Source organism: Artemia sp. Qi Xiang Cuo, chromosome 1, assembly GCF_049724085.1.
Source record: "Artemia sp. Qi Xiang Cuo chromosome 1, ASM4972408v1, whole genome shotgun sequence".
Taxonomy (NCBI): domain Eukaryota; kingdom Metazoa; phylum Arthropoda; class Branchiopoda; order Anostraca; family Artemiidae; genus Artemia; species Artemia sp. Qi Xiang Cuo.
Genome location: NC_142794.1, coordinates 47900422 through 47917804, shown reverse-complemented (window position 1 = coordinate 47917804; position 17383 = coordinate 47900422). Strand labels below are relative to the sequence as shown.

At 36.8% G+C, this 17383-nt stretch overlaps 1 protein-coding gene across 1 annotated transcript in view; it reads left to right on the top strand.

Moving 5' to 3' along the window:
* E23 (ABC transporter G family member E23) overlaps positions 1 to 17383 on the top strand; it is a 110135-nt gene that overhangs the window by 24005 nt on the left and 68747 nt on the right. Inside the window, exons 2-3 of the mRNA XM_089107997.1 lie at positions 4585 to 4739; positions 10114 to 10286. Of these exons, the coding sequence (XP_088964123.1) occupies positions 4585 to 4739; positions 10114 to 10286 (328 nt within the window). The remainder of the gene's footprint in view (positions 1 to 4584; positions 4740 to 10113; positions 10287 to 17383) is intronic.

Here is a 17383-nt window from a genome sequence, read left to right as displayed (position 1 = left end):
AAAAAAAGGATTAATTTTAGAAAGGCAGAGACACTAAGAGAAAGGGAGGAGTTCAGAAATTAGATGGCGCAATTTAGCTACTTTTGACAGCCTAACTGTTTAGGTTGAAATATTAAAGAGTATATTAACCCTGTGTCCCTGTTATTGTTTTGTTGGCGAAAAGCTTAGACTTTGAATTATAACAATACAGGTTTGGTTAGATATTTTACAACGTAGCCTACTATGTTTTAACTGCGTAATTTCTTTATGTCTCCGTAACACCCCATAGTTCTACGTCTATTTTATGGAAGCCCGATACTGTAAGGTGCATTTCAAATACCTTGAATATAAACTTTTGTAGTCCAACTATTTTTATTTTATGTATTTTTTTCAGCTTGTATCTAGTAAAATGCAATACACTAAATTCACAAAAAGCTAAACTCTCTGGAATCAACTCCAGTCAGACAGGCCCACGGGAATATTTTTTGGGAAGGTAATATTTCTGGGGGGGGGGATTGTGTATTCCACAAATCATAAATTTAAGTAGCGTTATTGAAATGCAGATGAAATTATGAAGATGACAATAGTGTTAGAATGCAAGTGTTCCAGCGAAACTGAATAAAAATAAAGTGGATTATTTCTTTTCCGTTAAGCCCTCTTTGAATTCCTTTTATACATACATTTATCCCTTCCATCTTGTAATGTTATTTTAAATATAATTTCATTATTTTTGCTTCTTCTTGAAAGTTCCTGTCAATTTTAACTGCAAATCTGAATTTGCGGAAAGTCTATTCGAAAAACAATAAACAAAGGTGAATTGTATGGGTAAGAACATTGGACACTATTCTGGGGAACTTGAGAATCTTAATATCTTAATTTTAATATTTCTGGTGAGGAAGAGGGGCGCGTCTGAATGTCCTCATCTGTATTTGCACCTGATCATGCCTACGTCATTCCCTGAGACATCAAGATATTATTCCTAACGTTTTCGTTTCTTCGAGCGTTTCTTGTCTGGAAATTGCATATTGCCCGAAGGACTATTTTTGTGTCTCATTATATACTCTCTTTCTCCCTTTTTCTCTCTTTTTCGACTTCTCTGTCTCTTTTTCTCTTGTCCGACAAAACGTTTTCATGTTTTAATTTCGATGTTCTATGACTTCGATGACATGACTTCGATGTTAGTCAGACGCGTACACACGAAATTATTTGTGGTGGGGATGCAGACGGGGAACAAATGGGTGAACTGTTATATTAAAAATATAGGAAGCTGTTGAAAACAAAATTAAACGATTTTTGTTTGGGGGGTGGGTGGAGTTTGATGGACTGAAGTTCCGCCTGCTGTCTAAAACCTTTTGTTATCACTATCCACGAAAATAAAAAGATGGCCAAATAAAAACGAGAAAATTTGTGAGTCAGTGAGACAAAAAGCAGGTATTCTGGCAAAGACCTTCTCTAAGCGAACAATTATTTAAAGAAAGCAAAAAAAAACCTTCATAATAGAGAAATGAAAATACAATAATAAAAATCAAAAACCTAAAACCAATATCGACCAAAATAAAAAAGGTGACTGAATTAAAACAAAGGAAAAAACATATACTCTAACGTCGAATTTAAAACTAATCTTATCATTGCCTTTGACGCAGCTACCAGCTACCTTAATCTCCACCTTGGTTTTTATTTTTGGTTTTCATTTACTTCTGTCTAGCCAGTGTGGTCTCGGAAATTATGCGACAATTATTTTGCTTCGATTTTGTTAACCGAGATGCTACTACACAATTTTCTTCATTTTTACGCCCTACCAAAGCAGCTACTTAAAGAGCGGTTTCACGAAATTTGGACAGATGTTTTGGTTCAAAACAACGGTTTAACTCTACATACAGTTAAACGATTGTGTTTCGGATCCAAATTCTGAGTTTATTTATTACTTATTTAATAACTATTGTCTACTATTAAGTTTATTGATATTGTCCGACCCAGTCACTTACCAATTCTTACCGATTGGATATGAAAATCGACCAAATATGGCACCCTTCTAGAGTTATTTTCACTACGTATAGCAATTTTCTCCTTCAATATTGTCCTTTGTGTTATTAATTTTTACTGAACAGAAACCTAAAATACGAATCTTATCAGCTCTCTGATTCAAAGGAGCTCTTACAGTGGAAAAAATGGCTGTCACGGAAACATCGAAGAATTAGTCATTAGATAGATTAGTTTTACAGATTCTGTTCTATTTAAAACATTTAAAATTATTTAAAAGGGCTTGGGGATTGAAAATGTTGGTAAAAAAGGCGCCTAAGAGTAAAACAGGATGAGACCGCGAATATAGTGAGCGTTGCAAAATCTAGTACTCTTTATCAAGGCCGTATCCGGGGGGGGGGGGTTAGGGGGTTTTACCCTCCCCCGAAATGTTTCCGCGACTCGTAAGAACGTAACAAAAATGAATATAAACAAATTTTGGTACTAGTGTATTAGATGGTCACTTTTATATACTATGCAAGAAAACCAGTCATGCAATGACAGACGAAACCCGCCAGAGATCGGTTATCAAACAGTTCGTGGTAACGAACTGTAAGTAAGGAGCGCCCCGGCTCAATAGTAACCGAAACTCTAAAAAACGAAATTTTGATACCAATAGATATATCAGAAGAATCAGATTTTTATGCTGATTTCAAATATATAAGTTTCATCAAGTTTAGTCTATACTCATCAAAAGTTACCTGAGAAAATTTGCTTTATTTTCGAAAAAAGGGGGAGACAATCCCTAAAAGTCATAGAACTTTAATGAAAATCACACCATCAGATTCAGCGTATCAGAGAACCCTACCATAGAGGTTTCAAGCTCCTATCTGCAAAAATGTGGAATTTTGTATTTTTTGCCAGAAGAAAGATCACGGATGCGTGTTTATTTTATTTTTTTTTTATTTCCCTCGGGGTGATCGTATCGATCCAGTAGTCCAAGAATATCGTAAGAGGGTTCATCTGAACGTATATTAAAGTTCTAGTGCCCTTTTTAAATGACCGAAAAATTGGAGGGCAACTTGGCCCCCTCCCATGCTCATTTTTTTCCCGAAGTCACCCAATCAAAATTTTGAGATAGCCATTTTGTTCAGCATAGTTGAAAGTCTAACAAATATGTCTTCGAGGATGACTTAATCCCCAAAGTTCCCAGGGGAAGGGCTGCAAGTTATGAACTTTGCCCATTGTTTACATATAGTATTGGTTAGTAGGAAGTATACACACGTTTCAGGAGGGATTTTTTTTCTGGTTGGAGGGGGGGGGGTGGTCGGAGGAGGGGGTTACGGGTGAGGATATTTTCATGGAGGATGTTTCCTTGGGGGTAGAGACATTTCTATGAAGGGGGTGCCGGATTTCCCAGCATTATTTAAAAAACGATCAGGAACTAAATAAAAAAAACAAAACAAGTTTTTTCAACTGAAAGTAAGGAGCAACATTAAAACTTGAAACAAATTGAAATTATTACGTATATGAGGGGGTTCGCCCCCTAGTCAATAGGGGGCTCTCCCCCTATATATAATAGGGGGCCCCTCTCCCTTTAGGCTAAAGTTTTTTTTTAGTACTTTCAAAAGAGCTATCTATTCTAATTAACCGGCCTTTGTGATTCAGGGGTTTGTGATTCAAACAAAAATTCGAACTTTAGCGTAAAGAGCGAGGTATTGAGTAGGGGTAAACTCCCTAATGTACGTAATAAAAACATACAAATATAGAAGTTCGTTACGTAAGTTAATTCGTAAGTTACGTTAGAACAAAATTTCGAGAAAGCCATTTAGCCAAAACAAGTAAAATTTATATGCAAATTTCATTCTAATTATTCATGTACGGTGAGCCAAAATCTAAGCTGCATTAATTCAAAACCGTTCAGAAATTAAATAAAAAAACAAGTTTTTTTTAGCTGAAAGTAAGGAGCGACACTAAAACTTAAAACGAACAGAAATTATTCCGTTTATGAGGGGTTGCCCCCTCCTCAAAGTCTCGCTCTTTACGCAAAAGTTTGACTCTGTCACACAACTTTATTTTTTAAAACAATAAAAAACTTTGGCGTAAAGAGCGAGGCATTGAGGAGGGAACAGCCCCCTTCATAAGCGGAATAATTTCTGTTCGTTTTAAGTTTTAACGTCGTTCCTTACTTTCAGTTAACAAAAAAAACTTGTTTTTTTAAAATTTAATTTTCAAAGAGACCGCTATTAAGAAATGGAATGCAGAGTAGTTTTCATTGCGTTTAAGATATTTAAACTGATTTTTTTGGGGTTTAAGGGGGGAAGGAGGTACCTAAGTTAGGTCACGTGTTTAATATATGCTATACTTTACCCCCCCCCCCCCTAATGTACAAATATGTAGCCCAAATTTGTTTCTAAACTATTATATATTCATCATATTTTATTTCATTAGCATTAACCAAACTTGACTTTTTAGAAGTGACCATCTAATGCACCAGCAGTAGGCTACCCAAATTTTGTATGCGTTTTTCGGTTTTGTGTAACCCCCCCCCCATTTCTAAAAAAATCCTTTTGTAATTCCCCCCCCCCCTGCAAAAAATCCTGGATACGGCCGGCCCTGCTTTTTCTATAAAGATATTTTTTTCAGAATGGAGAAAAGACGCTGCACGACTTGTCCGTCGGGCTCTAAATACATTGTCACGTTCTCCAATCTGAGTGTAAGCATAGCTGGCAAGAAACTTCTAAGCTCAGTTAATGGAATTGCCAAACCTGGACAACTTCTCGCAATCATGGGACCATCTGGTTTGTTCTTTTGAGTTTCTTCATAAATGTGATTACTGTTTAGGATATCGCTGTTTGATCGATTGTGAGGCATTTCAATGAAATGACAGTGAATGCGAAGCTTGGCAGTGCCTCCTTTCCTCGGCCGTTGAATTTCGATCCATGAATGAACTATATAAGTAGTAAAGATGAATTTATTTAAAAACTGCTTTTTCTTCTTGTAGTATTATCGTCAATACGAATCTAGTATATATGTAATTTCAAATGCTCCTTAATGCTTTTTGTTTAAGAGTGTTTGGTTTATCTGTGTCTTTTTTATTATTTGAAAAAACGACAAAACCCATTTTTTTGTTATTTGTGGGTTTTGAAAAAATTGTCGTGTCTTTTTTGTGGAAAGCCGATCTTCATTGCGGGACAAAAACTTCAATCATGTAGGCAATTTTGTAAAAACATCGATTTGTTTTTCAAGAAGATTAAAAACTAGCTAATGATTCGATTTTAGAAAAAGAAAAGCAACAGTTCACCTGTTTGAATTCTTGGCGCCTTTACTGTAAAAGATCTAAAAGGCTGTACCCCTTGCAAAGGCTTCGGCAATATCATCGAAGAAGCATGAATAACAAAAACTGGTTATCTGTAACTAATCAGTAGCTTTCTAAATTGTGTTATGCCATTGTATCTATGATAAGGGGGTTCTATGTGTATTCCCACTCAGAAAATTCCCTTCTACCCCCGGATAAAATTCCAACCGGGAAAAATCTCCGCCAGAAAATTCCCCCCGCTAAAAACTCTCCCCAGAATGCATCGATGAAGAAGAATAACAAATACTGGCTATCTGTTGCTAATCGATAGTTTTCAAAATTATGTTGTGCCAGGATATCTACAAATAGGAGGTTCTAGGTTTTTCTCCTCGGAAAAAAATCCCCCCCCCCTTAGGAAAATCCCTCCTGTAAAATTCTCTTCACCAGGAAAATTGTGTCCCCCCTGAAAATTATCCTCTCCGAAAATTCTCCCGCGGAAAATTCCCTCCCCGCGAAGATATGATATAAAACAGGCTAAAATGTTTATCACATTACTCTTACGATAAAGTATTCAGTCAAACAGTTCGTGGTAACGAACTGTAAGTAAGGAGAGACTCGGCCCAATAGCAAAGGAAATTCTAAAAACAGAATATTGACAGCAATAGATACATAGAAACTTTGTTTTTTTTATGCTGTTTTCAAATATATAAGATTCATTAAGTTTAATGTTACCCACTAAAAGCTACGAGCCTGAGAACATGTGCCTGGTTTTGAAAAAGGAGGGAAACAACCCCCAAAAGTCGAGGAATCACATTAAAAACTCCACCATCAAATTCAGCATATCAAAAGAACCTTACTGTTGAAGTTTCGGTAAAATCCCTTTATATGGGCCTCTCTAAAGAAATCCAACAATAGATGCTACAGTCAAATGGGAGAGATGCGTTGAAAAACCCGTTTTTACAAGATGATTCAAGACACTGCTGTAGAGAAATACATTGTATAGCGTGGTTTAAGATATTTAAAGTGTAGTTTTTTGGAGTTTAGATAGGGAAAGGGTACCTAGGTTAGGTTAGGTTACGTATTTAATATATGCAATGCTTTGCCCCCGCCCCCTAATGTGCAAATATATAGCCCACATTTGTTTCTAAACTATTATATAGTCATCCTATTTTATTTTATTTCATTAGCATTAACCAAACTTGACTTTTTAGAGAGGCCCATACAAAGGGATTGTACCGAAGTTTCAAGCTCCCATCTTTAAAAATGTATTTTTGTTTTTGCCAGAAGAAATATCACGGATGTGTGTTTATTTATTTTTCTTACTTTTTTCTTCCCAGGGGTGACCGTGTCGAACCCATGGTTCTACAAGACCGGGAGAGGGCTCATTTGAATAGGAATTAGAATTTCTAATGCCCTTTTTAGGTGAAAAAAAGAAATTAAATAAAAACAAGTTTTTTCTACTGGAAGTAAGGAACAAAATTAAAACTTAAAACGAGCAGAGATTATTCCATATATGAAGGGGGCTGCCCCCTCCTCAATACTCCGCTCTTTACGCTAGAGTTCGATCTTTTGTCTCAATTGTTTAAGAACGATTCCTGAAATACAAGGGTCGTTTAATTCGAATAATAACCATTTTTAAAAGTATTAACAAACTTTAACGTGAAGAGAGGGGTGTTGAGGAGGGGGCATCCCCCTCATATAAAGAATAGTTTCAGTTCGTTTTAAGTTATAATGTTGCTTCTTACTTTCAGTAGAAAAAACCTTTTTTATTTACGTAAACGAAGTTTGGGTCAGCCACTTCGATAAGCTGTTGAATTGACCTCCACCAGACGATCCCAGCATCAACGCTGTTTTCCTTAGATTTCAGCACGGATCCGCCATCATCCATTGAAATTATAGCAGCAAAGAAGCTGAAAAATGGGAAGTCGGCTGGTGAAGACAGGATATTCGCGGAAATGATCAAAGCGACTGTTCTGACCTGTCTAAAGTTCTGGACAGCGCTGTTCGCAGTAATCTGGACGACCACCAAAATACCTTTGGATTGGAAACGCAGCACCCTTGTGAGGATCTTTAAGAAAGGCGATGCGTCCCTCCCAGGCAAATGGCGAGGAATCTGCATGATTTCCATACCTAGCAAATTGCTGACACACATTTTACTGCAGAGAATCAGCTCGCAGCTCGACAAACACCTTCGCGACGAGCAACATGGATTCAGACCGAATCGTTCATGTGCGGACCTGATATTTACTCTACGGCTACTGACGGAAGGAAGCAAAGAGTGGCGCTCCAAAATCTATAAGATATTCATCGATTTTGAGAAGCCATTTGACTCAGTAGGCCACAAAAGTCTGTGGAAGATCCTACTGCATTACGGAGTCTTTGAAAAGATAGTTTCACTGATCATTGTGCTCTATGAACATAGCGAGTGCTGTGTAAAGACACCGGATGGCCAAACTCGTTTCTTGCGCATTCTGTCAGGAGTTAAGTAAGGTTGCGACTTGTTACCGCCACTTTTCGTAATCGTGATTGATTAGATACTGTGAAGTACAAGCACAGACGGAATCCAGCTGAATCCAGAAATACGTTTCAGTAGACTTCGCTTACGACATCGCCGTCCTGGAATCGTGTAAGCTAAGACTTCAAGAACTCCTTGAAAAAGTGAGGGAGAGAGGTGGCCAGGTAGGCCTGAAAATAAATAATGAGAAAACAAAATGCATGGCTACCACAGATTCACCCCTGAGTATCACTTTCGGAGATCAACACATAGAGCAAGTCGTCCATTTCAAATACTTGGGAAGCATAATAGAAAGCACCAAATCGACCACAAAAGAAGTGCTCACAAGAATCGGCCAAGCCAATGGGGTCTTCAATAGATTACGGAAAGTTTTGTGGTCCCAAAGCTTCTCCATACGGATAAAGCTACGACTCTTTAATAGCAATGTTATGCCAGTGCTGCTCTACGCAGCCGAAACCTGGCACTTGAACCAGGAACAAGAGAGAAGAATACTTGCTTTCCAAAAGCTATATCTTAGAGTAAATCTCTACATCCGTTGACAGCAGCAAATAACAAACCAATCCATCCATGACAAGACGGGCCGGCCTCTTGTGACCCATATCATAAGAGTCCGCCGATGGAGATACCTTGGCCACGTACTACGTATGGACAATCTCCGACTACCAAATGCAGCGCTCCATTGGCAGCCATCGGGTCCACGTCACAGTGGCAGACCCAGAAACACCCTGCGTCGAACGTACCAGACAGATCTCCGTAATCTGCACGCATCAATACAACCTCAGTGGGAGGACATACTGGCAGCAGCAAACCTGCGAGAAGATTGGCGGCTCCTTCTTGATGGCATGGGTGCCTCTGGAGGCACAGGCGGATCTAAGGTCTAAGGTAAGGTAATCTTCTGCCAGGGTTCACTTTTCACTGACTGTTGATTACGACGAAGAGTTTTATCACTCACCCCTTCCTTTACACCCACCACGTCCAATTCACTTTATTGTCACTCTAAATTCTATTTTTAGCTCTACTTGAAAGCCCATTCATAATGAAATCTTGCTAATAACGAGATATAGTTGGCGCTAATTTCAGCCAATTAGATTTTTCATAGTAGGCCTATTTTCTGTTTAGCTGAAAAATTATATGAAAAATTTTGATCGGCTCAAATTAGCGCTTGGATATTCTCGGTGTTAGTAAAATTTTCTCGTTGTGAATGGGCCATAAAAGGATCAACTCACTCATCACCACATGCACCAGTGCCGTCAATATGAAAATGTGAGGGGACGAGGACTTTTTTTTAGATGAAGATACAGAGAAACAAACAGAATGGTCTTGTTACAAGTTATTTTTCAAAATATTCGGGGACAGGGCCCCTGTTCTCCCCCCACGGTTGCCACTGACATGCGTCTAACCGTCTCGTAAGCTCCTCATCTGTCTCAGCTCTATTTTATCATTGATTAAATCATTGATAACTTGCATTGATTAAATTTAACGAATTGGTGGATGTTAAGTAACTCGAATATTAACATTCCAAATGATTCGTGATTCGAAAGAGCTGGAATGGTTATGCACGCGAGGCTAGAAGAAAGATGATTTGGGAAGAAAGATGATTCATCAGTCCTTGGATTATTCTGATTGGAATTTGTGATATTTCTTACCTCTGCATGAACATCCTTAGTTGATTCGATTGCCAATTGAAGTTGCATCCCAAATGCCACACAGGACAAGCATACTGCAAAATACTCCGAATGTAAAGTTTATGAAAATTCAACAGTGAAAAACGACTAAATCCGAATCGCCGAATTGTAACTAGATTACGCAACGCTATATTCGCCTTCTTGGTACAATTATTTACATGATCCATCCATGACATGTTTGAGTTAAAAGTCACACCTAGAATTGTCATATTTTTTTTTCACAGTCAGCCTCCAAACGGCGAATTATGTCATCCATATTAATCATGGATCCTAACTTCTGAAGTATCAGCAATGATAAATCATCTTCAAACCTCGCTCTGTTTTCATGTCAAGTCGCAATTTTGTTATACAGTGTTAAAAATTGAACAGGGCCCGTTTTGGTACCTTGGGGTATTCCACAGTAACCGGCTGGGTTTGTGGTCATGAGCTCGTTCATTTTCGAACTGTAGGACTTCTCAGCCAACCTACGTCTAGTTTTGGGCTACTTTGTGACTGCTTTTAAAGCTGTCACAAATATCTAATTATACAGAGGCGAAATTGCCGTAGGGTAGGCTACTTGCTCCTTTTATTTTAAGCATAAAAATTATTTTGTTGTAGTTTTTTTTTTCACAATAACGAATGACGCCGTACATAGGACCGTACTTGCTTCATTTTAATTTGAATTTAATGTTTCACAGGCTCAGGAAAGACGACGCTGCTTAACGCTTTATCGGGCAGAATCCCCTTGGAAAATCAGGGTAGCCTTCAAATTGCGGGACTGCCACTAGATAAACGTCAGCGAAGACGGATAGGCTATGTTACCCAGCATGATGTTTTCTTTGCCGACTTGACGCTGAGGCAAACCTTAAAGGTATCTGGTTTCTAACTCGAGGAATCGTCCCATATATATATATATATATATATATATATATATATATATAAAAAAAAAAAAATATATATATATATATATATATATATATATATATATATATATATATATAATATATATATATATATATATATATATATATATATATATATATATATATGTATATGCTTACGCTTTATGGCAATCATATCAATATTCTATTTTTCCTTTGAAGTTGTATATCAATATGCCTGTCTTCCTTTGAAGTTGTATTAAACAGTTCGTGGTAACGAACTGTAAGTAAGGAGCGACCTGGCTCAATAGTAACCGAAACTCTAAAAAACGGAATTTTGATACCAGTAGATACATCAAAAGATTTAAACTTTTATGCTGATTTCAAATATATAAGTTTCATCAAGTTTAGTCATACCCATCAAAAGCTACGCGCCTAAGAAATGCCTGATTTTCGAAAAAAGGGGGAAACAGCCCCTAAAAGTTATAGAACCTTAATGAACATCACACTATCAGATTCAGAGTATCAGAGAACTCTACTGTAGAGGTTTCAAGCTCCTATCTGCAAAAATGTAGAATTTTGTATTTTTTTGCCAGAAGAAAGATCACGGATGCGTGTTTATTTGTTTTTTAATGTTTTTTCTTTTCCCCAGGGGTGATCTTATCAACCCAGTGGTCCTAGAATATCGCGGGAGGGCTCATTCGAACTGAAATTACAAGTTCTAGTGCCTTTTTAAGTGACCGAAAAATGGAGGGCAATTAGGCCCCCTCCCACGCTAATTTTTTTCCCAAAGAAACCCGATCAAAATTTTGAGACAGCCATTTTTTTCAGCATGGTTGAAAAATAATAACTATGTCTTTGAGGATGACTTAATCCCCACAGTCCCCGGGGGAAGGACTGCAAGTTATGAACTTTGCCCAATGTTTACAGATAGAATTGGTTATTGGGAAGTATACAGATGTTTTCAGCGGGGATTTTTTCTGTTAGTGGGGGGGGGCGGGGGTTACGTGGGTTGATCTTTCCAAGGAGAAAGTTTTCATGGGAGAAGGGACATTGCTATGAAGGGGGCGCTGGATATCCCAGCATCATTTAAAAAAAACGATCAGAAATTAAATAAAAAAAAAAAATTAACTGAAAGTAAGGAGCAACATCAAAACTTAAAACAAACAGAAATAATTACGTATATGATTGGGTACGCTTCCTAGTCAATACCTCACTATTTACGCTAAAGTTTTTTTTAGTACTTTCATAAGAGCTATTTATTCTAATCAACGGCTTTTGTGATTAAGGGGTCATTTAAAGAATAGGAACAAAATTCGAACTTTAGCGTAAAGAGCGAGGTATTGAATAGGGGGCGAACCCCTAATATACGTATTAAAAATATATGAATATAGAAGTTCGCTACGGAAGTTAGTTCGTAAATTACCTGTATTTATTACTAATAAAAACGTTCGTAAATAAAATTAAACAATTTTCGAGAAAGCCATTTAACCAAAAAAAGGTAAAATTAATATGCACATTTCGTTTTAATTATTCATGTACGGTGAGCCAAAATCAAAACCTGCATTAATTAAAAAACCTTCAGAAATTAAATAAAAAAAAAGTTTTTTTTAACTGAAAGTAAGGAGCGACTTAAAACTTCTCGCTCTTTCCGTTAAAGTTTGACTCTTTCTCACAACTCTATTTTTCAAATCAATATAAAACTTCAGCGTAAAGAGCGAGGCGTTGAAGAGGGGACAGCCCCTTTCATATACTTAATAATTTCTGTTCGTTTTAAGTTTTAATGTCGCTCCTTACTTTCAGTTAAAAAACTTGTTTTTTTTTATTTAATTGTTTAAAATGCTAAAGCATTTTACATGGTAACTTGAGATAATTAATAATAATGTGACCAACGATGAAAAAGCCGTGGCATCAGTTCACGAAAGTTAGTGGGAGGGGCAAAGACGTATTTTTGAAATCTAGGGGGTAGGCCTACTTAATTTTTGTTTTTTTCAATGAAAGTACCCATAATAAGCCAAATGAAATTATCCCCAAATATATATTTTTCAAATCAGGGGCGAGGGGGATAAAAAAATCTTGGACCCCTCCAATTGATGCCACTGTGGAAAGGGCTGGTATTATCCAATCTGCCAACGAAATTAGGGTATCTTGCCTCATTAAGAAAAAAAGCACGAAATAACTATGAATTATTATCAAGACTTCAGATCTTGTTGATTTGAATACAGACAACATTTTTATTTTTGTCCGTTTATTTCTGTAGTTTACTTTATTACTTATGAGTTTCGCTAAATTATTATCGTATATTTCACTTGAATAGGGAGGTAAGAGCACTACATTTTTGGAGAGGAAGCACAAACTTAAATTATTATCGTATAATTCACTTGAATAGGGAGGCAAGAGCACTACATTTTTGGAGAGGAATCCCAAACTTCCCTCAAGCTACTTCCTCCAATTTGCACATTTCTAGTGGTACTTCTCTAGGGCAAACTTGTAGCTGCGAATAGAGTTCCTCCTGATTCTACGCTTGTTTTGTTTCTTTTTCCAGTAATAATGTTAGTATTTATTATCATTGTTACCATCAATAACATGACAGAAAATGACGTAGTAAATATTTTGGCACCTAATATTGATACTACGACTCCACCCATAAATGCCTTGAGCGGGGTCATTGCTCTTAGTTAATCGTGTCAGTGACTATGTGTCAACTCGTGTTTTTTTTCTAATCTGGGAAAGTGGAGCAAATCTCTCATAGAAAAGTACAAACTAGCGGGCACAGCCTTTGTGATGGCTACACCCACAAAGCGTCTCGGATTTTTGGTCTGCGATTTTCAAGATTAGATTTGAAACTTCGTGGCTCAAAATAGCCTAGGTTTTGATTTCCCTCACGATCTGCAACCGAAAAAAACGTAACTATTCGTGGTTACACATCGTGTCTATAATTTTTTCTTTAGTGTACATTAAATCAATATTTTTAGGTTGTCTGTAGTTTGCTGTCTTATGATCCACAGTTTACGCATCTTAAAGTTGCGTATAATGATTCTTTACGTTTTTGCATATACTGTCTCCCCTGAATGGTAACTCAGTACGGCGCAGATTTTTATTTTCCAATATCAAACAGTTCGTGGTAACGAACTGTAAGTAAGGATTTACCCGGCTCAATAGTAACCGAAACTCTAAAAACCGGAATTTTGATATCCATAGATAAAGCAGTAGTATTAAATTTTTATGCTGATTTCAAATATATAAGTTTCATTAGGTTTAGTTTTACCCATCAAAAGTTACGCGAGAAACTGAGAAAATTTGCCTTATTTTCAAAAAAGGGGGAAACACCCCCAAAAAGTCACAGAACTTTAATTAAAATCACACCATCGGATTCAGCGTATCAGAAAACCCTACTGCGGAAGTTTCAAGCTCCTATCTGCGAAAATGTGGAATTTTGTATTTTTTGTTAGAAGAAAGATCACGGATGCGTGTTTATTTGTTTGTTTGTTTTTTTTTTCTTCCCAGGGGTGATCTTATCGATCCAGTAGTCCTAGAATATAGTAAGAGGGCTCATTTGAACGGAATCTAAAAGTTCTAGTGCCCTTTTAAAGTGACCAAAAAAATTGGAGGGCAAATTGCCCCCTCCCACGCTAATTTTTTCCCAAAGTCACCCAATCAAAATTTTGAGATATCCATTTTGTTCAGCATAGTCAAAAATCTTACAAATATGTCTTTGAGGATGACTTAATCCCCCACATTTCTCGGGGGTAGGGCTGGAAGTTATGAACTTTGCCTATTGTTTACATATAGTATTGGTTAATGGGAAGTATAAAGAGGTTTCAGGAGAGATTTTTTTCTGATGGGGGAGGGGGTGTCGGAGGAGGGGGAGGATCCTTCCATGGAGGATGTTTCCTTTGGCGAAGGAACATTTCTATGAGGGGGGCGCTGGATTTCCGAGCATTATTTAAAAACGATCAGAAATTAAATAAAAAAACTAGTTTTTTTAACTGGAAGTAAGGAGCAGCATTAAAACTTAAAACGAACAAAAATTATCACTTATATGAGGGGTTTCGCCCCTTAGTCAATACCTCGCTCTTTTCGCTAAAGTTTTTTTTAGTACTTTCAAAAGAGCTATCTATTCTAATTAACCGGCCTTTGTGATTCAGGGGTTTGTGATTCGAACAAAATTCGAACTTTAATGTAAAGTGCGAGGGATTGACTAGGGGGCAAACTCCCTAATATACGTTATAAAACATACGAATACAGGAGTTCGTTACGTAAGTTAGATCGTATGTTACATCACAAAAAAGTTTTGAGGAAGCCAGTTAGCCAAAAAAGTAAAACTAGTATGCAAATTTTGTTTCAACTATTCTGATAGGATGGGCCAACATCAACGTTGCATTAAATCTAAGATGCTAGGGAATTAAATAAAAAAAAACAAGTTTTTTTTAACTGACACTAAAGAGCACTATTAAAACTTAAAACGAACAGAAATTATTCCATATTTGAAAAGGGCTGTCCCCTCCTTAATACCTCGCTCTTTACGCTAAAGTTTGAATTTGTCACAGAACTTTAGTAGCGTAAAGAGCGAGGTATTGAGGAGGGGACAACCCCTTTCATATACGGAATAATTTCTGTTCGTTTTAAGTTTTAATGTCGCTCCTTACTTTCTGTTAAAAAAAACTTGTTTTTTTATATTTAATTTAATCAACAATAGCTAGCCTCTCTTGACTCTCTGTTTGAGTAACTCCTCACCGTACATGAGGTTGACAATAACAAGCTTGCTGTGTTATTTTGTATTCTTATTTGTTCTTTTTTTGTTATTGATTTTTGTTGTTGTTTTTTATATTTTGTTTGACATGATCAATTAAGCTAAAAAAGATAGTGTATTGATTTGCAATCCTTCTCCGGGTTAGTCCACTTTATTCTCTTAGCTATATGATTCCGTGAGAACAATAAGAACATATCTCACCAGACAAATTTCAAATGCTTCACATTCAGTATTTACCGGTCTCGTCGGCAGATTAACAATGACATTCAGATGATCGTTTTACTTTAGTTTAAAGGCTGTTTACGCTCAAAAAACAAATTCCATGGCTTGCTTTGCCCAAGGGCGGATCCAGGATTTTTTTTTAGAAGGGGGAGGGGGGGCAAAATAGGTTGATTCGATAAACTTACATTAGGAGCAAGTTTAATTAACGCAAACTTGCGCTAATTAAGCAAATGACACTACTTTAGACTACGTCAGGGGGGCCTTCTCCCCCTGGATCCGCTACTGGCTTTGCCGATTTTAGTCATTTTCAGGACAAAAAGCTCCTACTGCTAGTATTTATCAGTAGGGTACTTTAGTATCCTTTAGGATACTCTAGGATACTAGATACTTTATTATCACGTCAATTTGTGACTTAAAATGTCATTTTGTTTGCCAAAAAAGACTGCCACACTAAGAAAAGACACCTCATTCTGATCAAAAAGTACTACAAAGGGTACCTTCCACCAGCAACACCGTTTCACAAAATGTGGGGGGAGGGGTCGATTTTTTTTTGTAATTCTACGGTGAATGTAATTTTGTTGGTTTTTTCGATCTTTTTTCAATGAAAATTACCCCCAAAAATGTATTTTGAATTAAAGTGTAAAAAAAGCTATTTTTCAAAATCAAGGAGGATGAGGCAAATTACCCCTGCACACCCACTAATGGCACCGCTGCTTTGTATTTACATATTTAACTGTTATTGCTGGCAGGGTTGCCACCTGTAGCACGAAACTGCTATTTTGACCACCACGGTACACTCAATTGTTTGACTCTAGCACCGAAAATTGTTGTGTAGCATGCAAATTTGGGCAATCGTAGCACCTTAGGAACTGACCGTGGTGGCAACTCTAATTGCAGGGTTATATTCCCAGAGCGGGTTTTAGTGCGTTATTATTCTGCTCTCCAAGTTTTCATATATCACTCTATCCATGTGCCGAATTACATTTATGAAATTGGTTGTGCATGGTTTTTCAGATTGAAAAAAATCGGCTGAGATTATTTGAAAAAAGGACAATTTTCTTATTTTTAAGGAAGTTTAGATGCTTATCCAAGAAAAAGTCTAAAAGTAATATCGTAATTCTGATTTGGTGAATGAATAGATTTGAGACAAATGAATCCAATGCTATAAACATCCTGTCCTTTTAATGCAAGTTATAGCTGCAAGCTTGTAAGAGAGGAAGCTTGTTTTAGAAGGTACATATACCTTAATGATGGTTCAAATTAGCTTGTTTGGTCAGTATAGCTCATAGTCTGAAGTGTTTTTCCTTTTTGTGCTCCAAATTAATCTGTTTTGAACATTGAAACACATTTATCCGTTTTGTATAATCACTTCAGGGTTGCCACCTCGTGTGAAAGATCTTAAGCCGAACTGGCCAGCCTTGACAAAAACCCAACACAGAAAAAACTCAATGAAGAAAAAAGAACAAACGAGACTGCGGCCAGTGGAGAGAAAAGGCGAAAAATTTAAAACAATGCGGATATTAAGTTGCTTTGGTGTTCTCATCGAAGTAGCTTTAATAGCTTCTTTTCCCTACGTGGATTAGTTGCGCCAATTGTATTTTATTGGTGGTGGTTTTATTTGTTATTAGTTTTAGTTTGGTTTTTATCTCTTTCTGCTTGTGTTTCTCTTGTGCTGAAGACGCATTGTTTTGATACAGGCGAAATATCTGCGTTGTTTTACATTTTTTGTCTTTTCTCTCCACTGGCCGCAGTCTCATTTGCTGGTTTTTTTTTCATTGAGTTTTTTCTCTCTGTTGATTTTTTGCCACCTCATGTAATTTATCCTTACCGAAAACGACTTTTTACATTTATTTAATAGAGTTTTTCACTCGACCGTTTTGTCATAGCGAAAGAAATTCCGTCTTTAATACTGTCATGTCTAAGCAAAAAAAGATTATTGAAATGCACACACACTCACAAGACAGTGTTTATCGCCTCATGAACAATTTAGTTTCCCCATTTTGCAAAGTTAGTTTCCCCATTATGTGAAGACTGTAAATAGGATTTACAGTTTTTTCTGTAATAGGATTATATTTTGAACATTTTTGTATGCTAGAAATTGGTCTTAATTTT